Source organism: Diadema setosum, chromosome 2 (assembly GCF_964275005.1).
Source record: "Diadema setosum chromosome 2, eeDiaSeto1, whole genome shotgun sequence".
NCBI classification, from domain to species: domain Eukaryota; kingdom Metazoa; phylum Echinodermata; class Echinoidea; order Diadematoida; family Diadematidae; genus Diadema; species Diadema setosum.
Genome location: NC_092686.1, coordinates 45,251,382 through 45,263,799, shown reverse-complemented (window position 1 = coordinate 45,263,799; position 12,418 = coordinate 45,251,382). Strand labels below are relative to the sequence as shown.

Here is a 12,418-nt window from a genome sequence, read left to right as displayed (position 1 = left end):
AATACCACGTACGGAACTAAATTTTAAAGGCACTTTAGTATTACCGTGTAGTTCAAATAAATCTTACTGCCATAACTAATAGTGCACATTTTTATTTGACAGATAGGATTCTACTCTTGTTTCCGTTAACAACATCATTTTATCCATTATCTTGTTCCATGAGGTCCCCCTCCCTCCCCTAACCTCTCTGGGTCTGTCATATCTGATTTGCATACTTTACATGACTTTTATTGGCGCCAAAGAGATAGGATGACGTTCTTTAGACATACAGTACATGCATAAATATAATGTAATACTGTACTGCACTCTTATTTCCCAAACCTGAGAAAGTACAAACGACCCTTGTTAGTATACTTGGATACCTCTCTACAGAAATTGGCCTGGATTATTGCCTTCTTACCCCGATTCATGAGCACGAAACAATGAAACAAAAAATACAACAGAATTTGCTCTTCGAAAAGTGATTTTATTCGAACTTAAAGAGAGGGTTTCATGACACATCAATGTGTATTCAAACAGAGCTTACATTCAAGCAGCATGTACTTCGTGACGTATCCATGGCGGTCATTAATGCATATATCCAATATGCGTTTTTTACCAACTCATCATCATACGCCATGTTTCTTGTCATATCCACAACGTATGCAGTAATCACAGACCTGTTTACGCGCTTGAATAGTATGATGCAATTAGTAGACAGGGCATAAAGACTTGCAACTAGCACGCATTTGGCTTTGATTTCAACAGAGTTTTACTCAAACTTATGTCAAATTCATACAAACTTACAGATCCATTTTGTGACAAAATCATTGACATGTGTGGTAGTCATTCTGTGCATGTACAGAGCTAAAGTATAAAACCCTGGTAGACATTGGAGTTGTGTTATTTTCATCCAGGCAAGGCTATTGCATAATTATTTTGCCGGCTATCTACTGTTTTTCAAACAATAGAGGGAGGTTTATGCTCAGGCAAAACATGCTGGTTTTTGTTTTGGAGCGCGCGGATCTATTAACTTCTGAAGTTGTGGAATTTTCAGAAATGAGAACATAATTATGCAAACATAGACTCGTCATAATCATGTTTTGGTGTTCGAAGTAATGATATGAAAAAGACATTACAATGTCACACTCTACTTGTGTTTGTGTCAATTTCAACTGAAGAGGTATAATCTGGTATATCCAGTCCTTTCAAGACATCTACGTTCAAACAGCTTTCACATCCTCCATTGCAGTTGTCAGAGATAGACAGACCGTACTGTATATTCATTGACACTAGGATTCGCAGACATCGAGCACAATTATTATCATTGATGCCTTAAGCACAGAAACTTGACAATAGACAAGAACTTACTACAGTCACGCATAGCTATTCTTCAAGCTTCTCAGATTTTGAGGTAGGCTTACAACTTGAAATGAATGCATGCATACACTTCGGCATAACGATATCTATACATAACAAAGTTAACACTACAGATACATAAACAAGACGTGTGTTGTAGTAGGTGATTATACAACTTAGGTCGTCTATTGAATAAATGAACTTGGCACTGGTAACGGAAAAAAAAAGAGCAATAATCGTGCAAAAAAAAAGGAGTGAAATAATGACAGATAATACTTTCTAAATCACATCTGCAACTACGAAAAAGAGAAGGAGCGGGTAAACATAATATAAAACTGCCATCATCTACAGTTACATGCCAAATTGGGAGTTCTCGTTCGTCTTTAAACAGTTTACCCTGCTACAATAATCTACGTTAAACACAGCATCTTTTGCTACTGCTGAAAACTCGACAAAGAACGAAAGCAATTAATCACATAACTACCGTAGAAACATCATGTTTAACATGAAAGATTGTGAAAAAACACACATGATAAGTAACCGCATAAATCTCATCATTTTCGCTTTCTTTAGACATAACGATTATATCGAGAAATTTTACGACCGTATCGACAACACATTGACTCACAATAACACATAACAACTTGTCTTTTATTTTCATAAAGTATCAAAATGAATATAGACTTATCAAACGAAGCACGAAGTTTGCAGTGTATTTTGAATACAAAGACATACAGCTGTACTTGTTTTCACCCTGGGAAAGGTAAGGTACGGGAGGGGCAGCGAAAGTGATACCACCCGCACGTCGGATGCTTTTTCCCGCTACTCCTCGGCAGTTTGGGTATGAAGGAGAGTGTGCTCGCACCGCCAGTCAAAGTACTGCTGCCAGGCTGGGTGAATGAGTCTGTGTCAAAATCCGAAAAGGATACCGGTGATGTCACTGATTTGGGGGATGGTGTTAGGGATGAAGGGGGATCGAGTCATAGCAAATTTGACTTTGTATACGGACAAAAATAAATGTAGATTCTTAGCTTTGTGGAGTAACAACTTCCTCAGATGACGATGGCAATATCCTTAGTTTTCAGGGGGTTTTTTTCTTCAATTTTTACTTCATTATCTGTTTGTCACTCTATTCATCTGTCTGTAAATTCCCGTTGTCTGATAAAAATCGATTAAAGGATTGTCCCATTTCTATAAATCTTTAATTTACACTTGGTTTTATTTTACTTTGACTATGTTTGGCCGATATGACGAGTGCCCCAGCAGTGGTTAACTCTGGTATGCTTAATAGCTCTACTGTGGTAAACTTATACATACAGTATGTCCCCCAAAAAAAAATTACAACGGGGCCTTCCGCAATGATATCTTTAAAAATAGTGAATCAATCTAAATACAAATTCAGGGTATGAAACTATAACTCATAGCCCACATCTTACAGAAAACCCCATTCGATTTGCTTCAGTGGTCAAAGAGAAATACGGAATTTTGTAGAGGATATCGGGAATCTCTTCTGTCCAAGTTCTGTCTATTGTTCACACACAAGATCATCGAAATGCTAAACTCGGAAGAATCTGATTCATGACATGCTTTACAACAATCCACATTTCTTTGTGACCGCTTAACCAAATCGAATGGGGATTTCTGCAAAATAGAGCTAAAATGTTATATTTCAAGACCCTGAAGTAGCATTTGAAAAATTTAATCATATTGGGCATTATCAATGCGAAAATCTTATTGTAATTTTTTGGGGGACATACTGCAGTAAGTCGCCCCAAAAATTACAATCAGATTTTCGAATTGATAACACCTATTATGATCAACCTGTGTACGTGCTACTTGAAAGTCTTAAGGTATAACATCTTAGCTCTATTTTGCAGAAAACCCCATTCAATTTGGTTAAGCGGTCACAGAGAAATGTGGATTGTTGTAAAGCATGTCATGAATCGGATTCTTCCGAGTTTAGCATTTCGATGATCTTGTGTGTGAACAATAGACAGAACTTGGACAGAAGAGATTCCCGATATCCTCTACAAAATTCCGTATTTCTCTTTGACCACTGAAGCAAATCGAATGGGGTTTTCTGTAAGATGTGGGCAATGAGTTATAGTTTCATACCCTGAATTTTTACTAAGATTCATTCACTATTTTTAAAGATATCATTGCGGAAGGCCGCGTTGTAATTTTTTGGGGGACATACTGTACTGTACATATAAACTTATACATAGCAGATTTTATTACGTCCTTCGATGTTTTTCCAATCAAACACGTTATAATTTTCACTCTATTTCGACAAACTAATACATGCACAGAATGAACTGAATCTTGGAGTATTGCATGACAGAATCTAGCAGGGTGGTATTACACCATTCAGACCGAACATACCGCAGCTCTTCTCCTGAGAACGATAAACACACACATACAGACAAAATATAAAACTTGCGGTAGCTATCTAAGCCACCTATTATGGCGAATTCGGTATAGGTGTGAATTAAGTCTTACCGATCAAGTTTGTTGAAGACTCTGGGTACTAGGGAGCGCACGGTTCCCGCCGCGTACTGAATCAACTCTTCCGACAGCGGTCTGTCAGCCCACATGTGTGGGTTGTTCTCCAGGGTCTCTGTCAGTCCTTTCCCGATGTCGGACTGGGCCTTCTCCCCGAGGAGCTCACACAGAGCGGCCATCTCGATCCGGGGCCGCTCCTCTGTCCGCTCGGTGGGGAGCAGGTTACACTGGTACAGCAAGGTCTCGTAAGCCAGCTATGAGCGTCATGACAGCAAAGAAACGGAGTATGCAGAGTCACATTTATTAATCTCCAGAGTTATTTGATAGCGAAACATCAATCATCAAAATATTGAACGCATGGCAACCATCTTCATTAAGACCTTGCTATTTCCGCACTGAAGTTTTGCTCTATTAAACAACGGCATGTCTTACTTCAGCATAGCAGATCAAATCACCGTCTTGATGTGGAGTTTTGACATGGTACAAATGGGTACAATAATGTATTGGCGTTTTGCTCCTTCCTGACAGCCAAATGCGTCGTTCTTGTACGCAAAGAAGAAAATGTGATTACAATGTATATTAATACTTTCATGACTTTGAGACAAAAGAAACCTACAAGGCTGCCGACATTCACAAATCAAAATCAGACAGACTCGAATGAACTTTTTTTTTAAAAGAGAGATGCTTGCGTGTTGCTTGCACTTAAATATAACTCCTTAAAGAAGAAATCCACCACAAAAATAAATAGCCTTCAAAAGAAAGAGAAAAATATTCCCTCAGAATGATACAAAGATGACAAAAAATCGGATAAGAAATAAGGAAAATATGACATTTTGAAATTTCACATTTTTTCGGAAAACATTTCTTGACCAGTCCTTATGAATAGTCAAATGAGCAAATTGTTTATAAATGGCATACCCTCACAATTTTTCATGTATGTTTTATATGAAATTCAGAAAAATTTTTATTTTTAGCTTATACAGTGTATAAGTAAAAGCATCTTCCCATACGAGGATAATATATCAGAGTTAACTGGTGATTTTAAGACAAGTTTTATATTCATATAGCTGAAATATGAGATTTTTGTCATTTCTGTAAATGAAATGAATGAGAAATTGTGAGAACATGAAATCGTCAACTTGCTGATTTGAATATTCATTAAGGACTGGTCAAGAAATGTTTTCCGAAAAAAAAAATGTGAAATTTCAAATGGCAGAACTTCCTTATTTCTTATCCGATTTTTGTCATTTTTTTCACGCAGAATATATCATACATCTGCAAACTTTCAGATAGGCAAATAAGTGTTCCAGTCGGATTCGAGGTCAACTGGCAGCCAGCACGTTACTACCAGACAAAACTAAACTGCATAAAATATCAATGGCGTCTACTACTGTAATTGACCCCCAGGAGTCGGGGGAATCGTTTCTCACCGATGTGTCGAAGACGTTCAGTAGCTTGACTCCAAACTGGCGGTGCAGGTTAGCGGCGGGAATTCTGCAGTCATGCATCACCTGTGGATATGAAAGACATCAAGAGGTGATGAATCGGAATGAAGGACTATTCTGGTAGAATCAATCATCTTATCAGTGAGATATCAAAGGGCTCAATTCGGTTGGAAAGCGGCTAGCCCAAAATGAGCAATGCAGCTGATAGGGCTTCATGATTTTTAAATGAATTGCAAACATAATACTGTACCGCCAGCATCCCACCAGAGACATAAATGAATCGCATGAATAGAGCCCTGTTTTAAAAAACCTTACCCCGACAACGTCGGGACAACGTCCGGAGAACAAAATTCCTCGCCTCGGGCAATAAAACCGCAGGAGAGAGCTAGGGGTACCGTTTTCAAGTACACACACACCGAAAAGCATTTTTGAAGCGCCATGAGCACTGAAAGGTGGATCTGTGCGCTATTCAAGTAGCCATTATTATTATTATTAGTAGCGGTAGTAGTAGTAGTAGTAGTAGTAGTAGCAGTAGTATCATCATCATCATCATCAAACCATCCCAAGGTAGATTTCCATGACAACCTACCCGTTCATGTGCGAAGGGGGTGTGGTTGCAATCCGCGAGCGATGTGTCATTCTGTTTGGACTATTGCACATGCATGTTGAGTGTATCAAATGACTGTTTGCGTTAATGTCCGTATAGATAGATTATGTTCAACGCATGTCATCCTCGACTTTATTTTTCCTTTCAGGAAAAAGCAAGAATCACTTTTCTTCAACTACATGACCACAACCAAACGCAAAGCTGCGTAACAAGTTACTTCAGCTGACAAGCGAAGTCTTGTGTCTTCTACTTACAAGCTTCTGTAGAAATTATAGATTTTTGATGGTGAGGCGAAAGACCCACCTTCATGACGATATCCGCCTCGAGCAGCTCTTTAAGACGCCCTTCTTTCATCAGCGACGACTTGCCAGGACACTCACTGACGTCAAACAGCCAAATCTCGCCCTCTAGCGTCGAGAGTTGAACAAGTGTCACCAAAGTCTGTCCGTCTGAGGAGTCAACGATAATTTAATATCATTGTTCAGAAGCGGACATGCAACGTCACAAATACAACTCACATACGGATGGTGCATGCATGTGCAGGTACAAATCTGCCGGGTATGTTGTTATACAGGACTGACATGTGACACAATAATGTCTTTGTTGGCAACATGGAATCAATAATACAATTAATGTAAAACATATAGTGAACATCGTGGCTTATGATCATTGTTTTTCACGAGTCCATGTCACCATCGACTATGAACTTCATAATGATAATGAAATATTTTTATTACAGCCTATATCATAGGCCCTACTCTGAAAGAAGTCTCTAGGCCCTTTAAGAATGAAAGTGCAACGTTATAGCTAGGAAAGAGAAAAAGAGCGTGTGATGAAAAACAAAAAAACAAACAGTCGATACACTGAGATATAGAGAGGTATATGTGTAAGTGTATTTCAGTGTAAAAATAAATGTTTATCTGCTGCTGCCAAAGCCCGTTTTTCCGAAGGAAAAAAGAAATAAAAAGAAGTGATGGATGGCGATTGAAATAAGAGAGACTTGCACTTGGTTCTTGGATATATTATGTTGGGGCAAAATTCTGTAAGCATGAGAAGGTTAACAGAATCTTGATCTTAACCCGGCATAGCATTTTATTCACATCGTACTTATAATCTCACAGCATAATGACCATAAAATATCTGCATATTATCTAGTATAAAATGAGCTTTGATAACATCTGATCTTTTTCATAAATTTGAGTATCTAATTCGGGCTTTTCTAATTGTGTGGATCATCGATAATCTTTCTTTGTGCCTGACCGTCTTTTGTCTGAATTGATAGATGAATGAATAAATGAATCAATCAATCAACCAATCAACAAAGTAATCAATCAACCATTATTAATCAATTGATCAATCGATCGATCAACCGATCACTCACTCACTCACTCACTCACTCACTCACTCAATCAATCAATCAATCAATCAATCAATCAATCAATCAATCAATCAATCAATCAATAATCAATCATTAATCAATCAAATAATCAACCAATCAATCAATCAAGCAAGCAATTAATCAATTAATGGATGTGTCAGTGGCTGAATGAAACACGAAACTTCGAATCACATGGCGGAATGTTGGCGTACCTTTCGGAGAACCTTTACAGTCCAGACTGATAACCATCATGCCGGTCTTGGCCGCGTCTTTCAGCAGTGTGTCTACCACCACCGCGCATTTGGCAGCCTCGCTCACCACGGGTATGCGGGTAGTGGTCGTCGCCTTACCCGGCGTCAGGGTGACATCCAGCTCGACGAGGGAGTCGTCGAGGTCGCTCGCCTCGCTCCTACTGTCGCTCTTCCGTCCACCACCACGTCGTTTGTAGATGACCAGGGCCCGACGACGGATCTCCTTCTGGATGGCGAGCTCGGTGAAGCCGGGATGTAGGAAGATGTTGGTCGACCATTCTTCCTTTGATGCGAAATACAATCATCCAGCAGGGTCATAATATTATGAGGTAATGAATATCCACAGTCAATTATAGGAGTTATATCATTTTAAAAGAAAGATATTTTTGCTTAGCATGTATATAATTATTCTGTATCACAAAATAACAAGATGAGCACTCCACGCAATCTCGAGAACTTATAAGAACTGATTTAAGAACTGATTTCTTACAAATGTAACATAACTATATCTAGCCACATAGACATAAGCACCGTCGAAGTAACTTTTGTTTTCTGCTCGTATAATAATAATCTTCATTGGCAAGAGTTTAGATGTGCTAAAGACTGAACAGAATAATGCATTTCAATCTAGGATCACTTCTGTCTAGAAAACGGGGTTAGGATCAGGGTAAGGACGTCGCTTGGGGTTAGGATTGGGAAGGTGCAGTCTGACTCTTAACCCTAATCCCACCGGGTTTTTTTGAGGGACATGAAACCACCGGGGGGGGGGGGGGGGCTTTTTGGCGCCCCTTCAGATCTCGGTCGTGGATCGCGGGATCCTCGCGAAAATTTGCACTAAGGTAGAGGCCAATGTAATCTACAAGACGTGACTGTATAGTTAGATTTTTCAAATTGTAATTTATGTATTTTACATTAACTAATTTATGCTAATTCGGGAAAAATATTTTTTTCATTTTGCCTATAAATCAAAAAATAAAGCTCCAAGACTAATTTTTGGTGAACATTCTTTTCAATATCCTCAACAATAATATTGAAGCAAAATTCGGCTTCATAATTATTTCTTATGTGTTTTATTGTGGATTGAATTTCTTATGTATTTCGTTGTTTTTACTTTTTGTTTTTGTTGGGGTTTTTTTTTCGTCAAATTTTGTCGCAGAAACTTTCTAAAGCATAATCAGGCTAAAATAAATCATTATCAGCCATTGAAAGTAAAAATATTTATTTTTATATGAATTAATTGCAAAAACACAATTTATATTGGATTTATACACAAAATCATGTTTTTGAGCAATTTTTGGGTCGACGATTTTTTTAAAGGGGCGTGGCTTCAAAACGGTATGCCTGGGAGCGACAAATTTGGTCTCAAAAGTTGCGCGATACTTGAAAGAAAAAGTCATAAAATGTCGCGGCGAGAGCATTACGCGTTGCGGAATAATCACGCGAAACGTCGGGGGGGGGGGGCAAAATGCCCCCCCCCCCCCCGTGGAAATAGGGTTAAGCGTTGGTAGAGTTACTTTGAGATGAACATTAAGATAAATTCAGACAATGACGGTATACTCACATTTTTTATAGGGCCTAGCGGAAATGTGTCCTAGTTTCATGGCTATTCAATTCCAAGTCCAAGCTCATGTCTACAGTTTTGTGTATGTACTAATGTTGATGGTTATATCCTTTTCTTCAAAATTTATAAGTGTTTGGACAGGCTTTATTCACTTGCGAATAATAAATACGTATACAGTAATATCCTCCATTAAAGGAAACCAAAACCAAACGAGCAATGTGGATTGAGTGAAAGCAGCAACATTATTAGAACATGACCACATTAGTGAACGTTTGAGGAAAATCGGACAATCGATGCAAAAGTTATGAATTGTTAAAGTTTTGGTGTTGTAGTGACTGGATAAGGAGACTATTTCAGTTTATGGCATTATGTGTGGACAAAAATAATAAAGAAAATCATAAAGAAAATTCAAAATTCAACATACAATGTACTTTCACTATTTTAGCCTAATGAAAGACCACTCGACTAACCCCTTTCAGAAAGCAGGGGAATGATATTACCCATAACATATGTCACTAACAAGTTGATGGAATGTGTAATTTCCTGAAAAATGAATTTTTGTGAATTCTTCTTTTATTTTCTTTGTATTGTTGTCCACATATGACGTCATAAACTCTGGTAGTCTTTTTCAGTCATTACTACATCAAAACTTTAAACATTGTCTGATTTTCCTCAAACTTTCACTTGACTGACATGTTCTACATGTATGTACTAATGTTGCTGCTTTCACTCAACGCGCATTGCTTTTGGGGTTTTCGTTTCCTTTAACTTTACTACAAAGTTAACACTTCCCTAGGTGTTTGCCCGACAGGTCCCTCAGCTGACAGTCAGTGGGGGGGGGGGGGGGGGGGGTAGGGGATGAGACTCCCGACTCCCAATCGGAGGACTCCAGTTCAGTTCCCGACCAGTGCTTACGTCCTTGGACAAGATGTTTTAACCCATCTCGACTCAGGTGTATAAATGGGTCCCTGGCAACGCTCTAGGGTAATAATAATGGCAGGGCTCTCTGGTAGAGTAGTGGCAACACTGAAGAGGCTACCCTGACATAATGCCTGAATAAAGAAGACCTTATAATTCTTATTAACTAAAATGTGTAGAAAAATGTTATGGATATAGGACCTAATATAGGCTGGGCTAGCTTATGTTTTGTTCTGTGTTGTTGTTTTGTTTGTTTTTTCTGCGAGGACATGGTAAAGAGCTATGAAATGCAGGCATCCCAAATGAACGCATTTTAATCCAGTATGCATCCATGCATTGCCATGTCGGGCAAAGCCCGCCTCTGGCAAATCTTCTTGTGAAGATCAACTTACGCGTACTAGGATAGTCGTGGTATTAGCGGTATGAATAGAATTGGAATACATGTACTTGGTATATCGGACCCCCCCCCCACACACACACACACACACAAACACACACACAAATAGGTGATGGAAAACGAGCTGGCGTGTGAAGACAGGTCAGGTGTAATGTACGATTAAGGAGAGCTCTTTACATTGAATATACATGTACATGTATTGTGAAAGTGGCTCATTCGATAAATCCAAGAAAACTATGACTACTTGTGACGGTTCACCCAAGTTCTTCTTGTTAATTCAATAGTGACGTCGTTCTTCGCCCAAAAGCAAAGTGAGTTTTGATCGGTTGACCTTTTTTCATTGTGCATTCAAAGATGAAACATAGATCAATTTTTTTCACCCTACCCCCCCCCCCCCGAAAAGAAAAACACGTTTGGTTTGCTCCCGAATAAAAATGTAATAATAAATTCAATTTAGTATTTTAATGGGTTGAGAATACTTTGGGGGCCGGGGTATCGTGTCATGTGTTTCCTACCTTTCCCCATCTCATGGTAAAGAAGAGTGGGATTGTCATGAAGAAACGTCGGAATCTCTGTAGCAGGGTCTTGCTCTCGCTGTGGAGTACCCGAAGCTCGTCTTTACTAAACACCTTCTTTAGTTTGCCTAGGAGCTCCTCCACATCTTGCCGAGTTTCCTTCGCTTCTGCGAAAATCTGCCAGATTGCCTCCACAACTCTACCGGTCATCTCCGGCTTGACTAGTGGCTTCGATCGCGTGAAGGGAACCTGCATGTTCTTCTTTCCAACGAAATACGCCGCTGGATTGGAGAACGTGGTTGCATTTTCCACGGGCTCTCCGTTAGCCAGCATGATGTTAACCACGTTCCAAGGCGAGCTGCTGCGTTGGAATCGCCGGGGAGATTGCCCCATCGGAGTCAGATCCACATGCACGGTCGCACCCCGGCGAAAGACGTCTCGCATGTCGTAGACTCCTACGCCAAGGATCCGTCGAAGTATGGCGATGTCTAAGCGAGCCTCGTCGTTGTCGAGACTCAAGAGGCGAACTCGAGCGCAAGTCTTCTTGATTCGGAACATACGACCACGAACCTTAGTCTCCGTCGGCTGCATTTTCTTGTTCACTTGCTGCGAGGCCATAGTGCAAGACTGGAAAAGTCTGACATCAAACACGGAGCTTAAAGTTTGCTGTCCACCTCTTGGTGTCTCCTCTCCAATTTACGTGATAAACTTTCATACCCCGTTGCACATTACAATAGTCATGTAGTAACGCTCTGCGCGCCACTCGCGCGGTCATTGCACGCCTGCATGGCGTTAGCAAAGGAATTTCTCCTAAAATTGTTATTACACCTTCTTGGAATTCCTCCTCTCCTCGGAAAGAATGGATTAAGGCTTCTGCACGTAAGTGGCTCGAATTTACCACGGATTTCATCCGCAGGTGAATGTGACGCCGTTTTTGTCCAATTTCCCGCCCTCATGTTCTATGAATGCGCAATGGCTCGTACCTTTTCAAGGGATGTGATTGTCGGGTTTTCTACTTTCCTATATGGGCCAAGACACAGTTATTAGGCTAGATTTTGTGACCTCATTATAGTGTATGACAAACTTGTCAAAGCTGTGACGGGTGTGGTATGGAGTGGTCACTGTGACGTCATGTGATCACCACCGAGTATAAGACAGTTCTTAGCTCATATTGTGTACATTGGTACCAATGTCGTGTTTTTTTTTGTGTGTGGTTTTTTTTATCAGTTGGTTAGGCGCTTCACGTGTTCTGAAGGCAGCATTAATTAACGCATGAGCTTGCCCGACGTGACAATTTAATGGTATGCAATTAATGTTCAACAAAGAATAAATTTGTGCAGAGCAGATGATCAGAAAGAGCTGTCAACAGGGTGTGTAACAACCTATAGAAACATAATAGTGTTTTCCCCTAAATGTATTTAGAATGTTAATACATTCCAAATAATTATGAGGCATATACTCTTTGGTGAATGTGCTGGAAAGCACTATTTATAAGGATCACATGAA

At 39.7% G+C, this 12,418-nt stretch overlaps 1 protein-coding gene across 1 annotated transcript; it reads right to left on the bottom strand.

Moving 5' to 3' along the window:
* Positions 1-1,001: 1,001 nt before the first annotated feature.
* Positions 1,002-11,755, bottom strand: LOC140246045 (uncharacterized). The gene is made up of 6 exons (XM_072325491.1): positions 10,913-11,755; positions 7,483-7,804; positions 6,196-6,341; positions 5,271-5,351; positions 3,838-4,094; positions 1,002-2,242 (listed from the first exon to the last, which is right to left on the bottom strand). Exons 1-6 carry the CDS (start codon positions 11,528-11,530, stop codon positions 2,161-2,163), a joined length of 1,506 nt encoding a protein of 501 aa, XP_072181592.1. The 5' UTR covers positions 11,531-11,755; the 3' UTR covers positions 1,002-2,160.
* Positions 11,756-12,418: the final 663 nt, after the last annotated feature.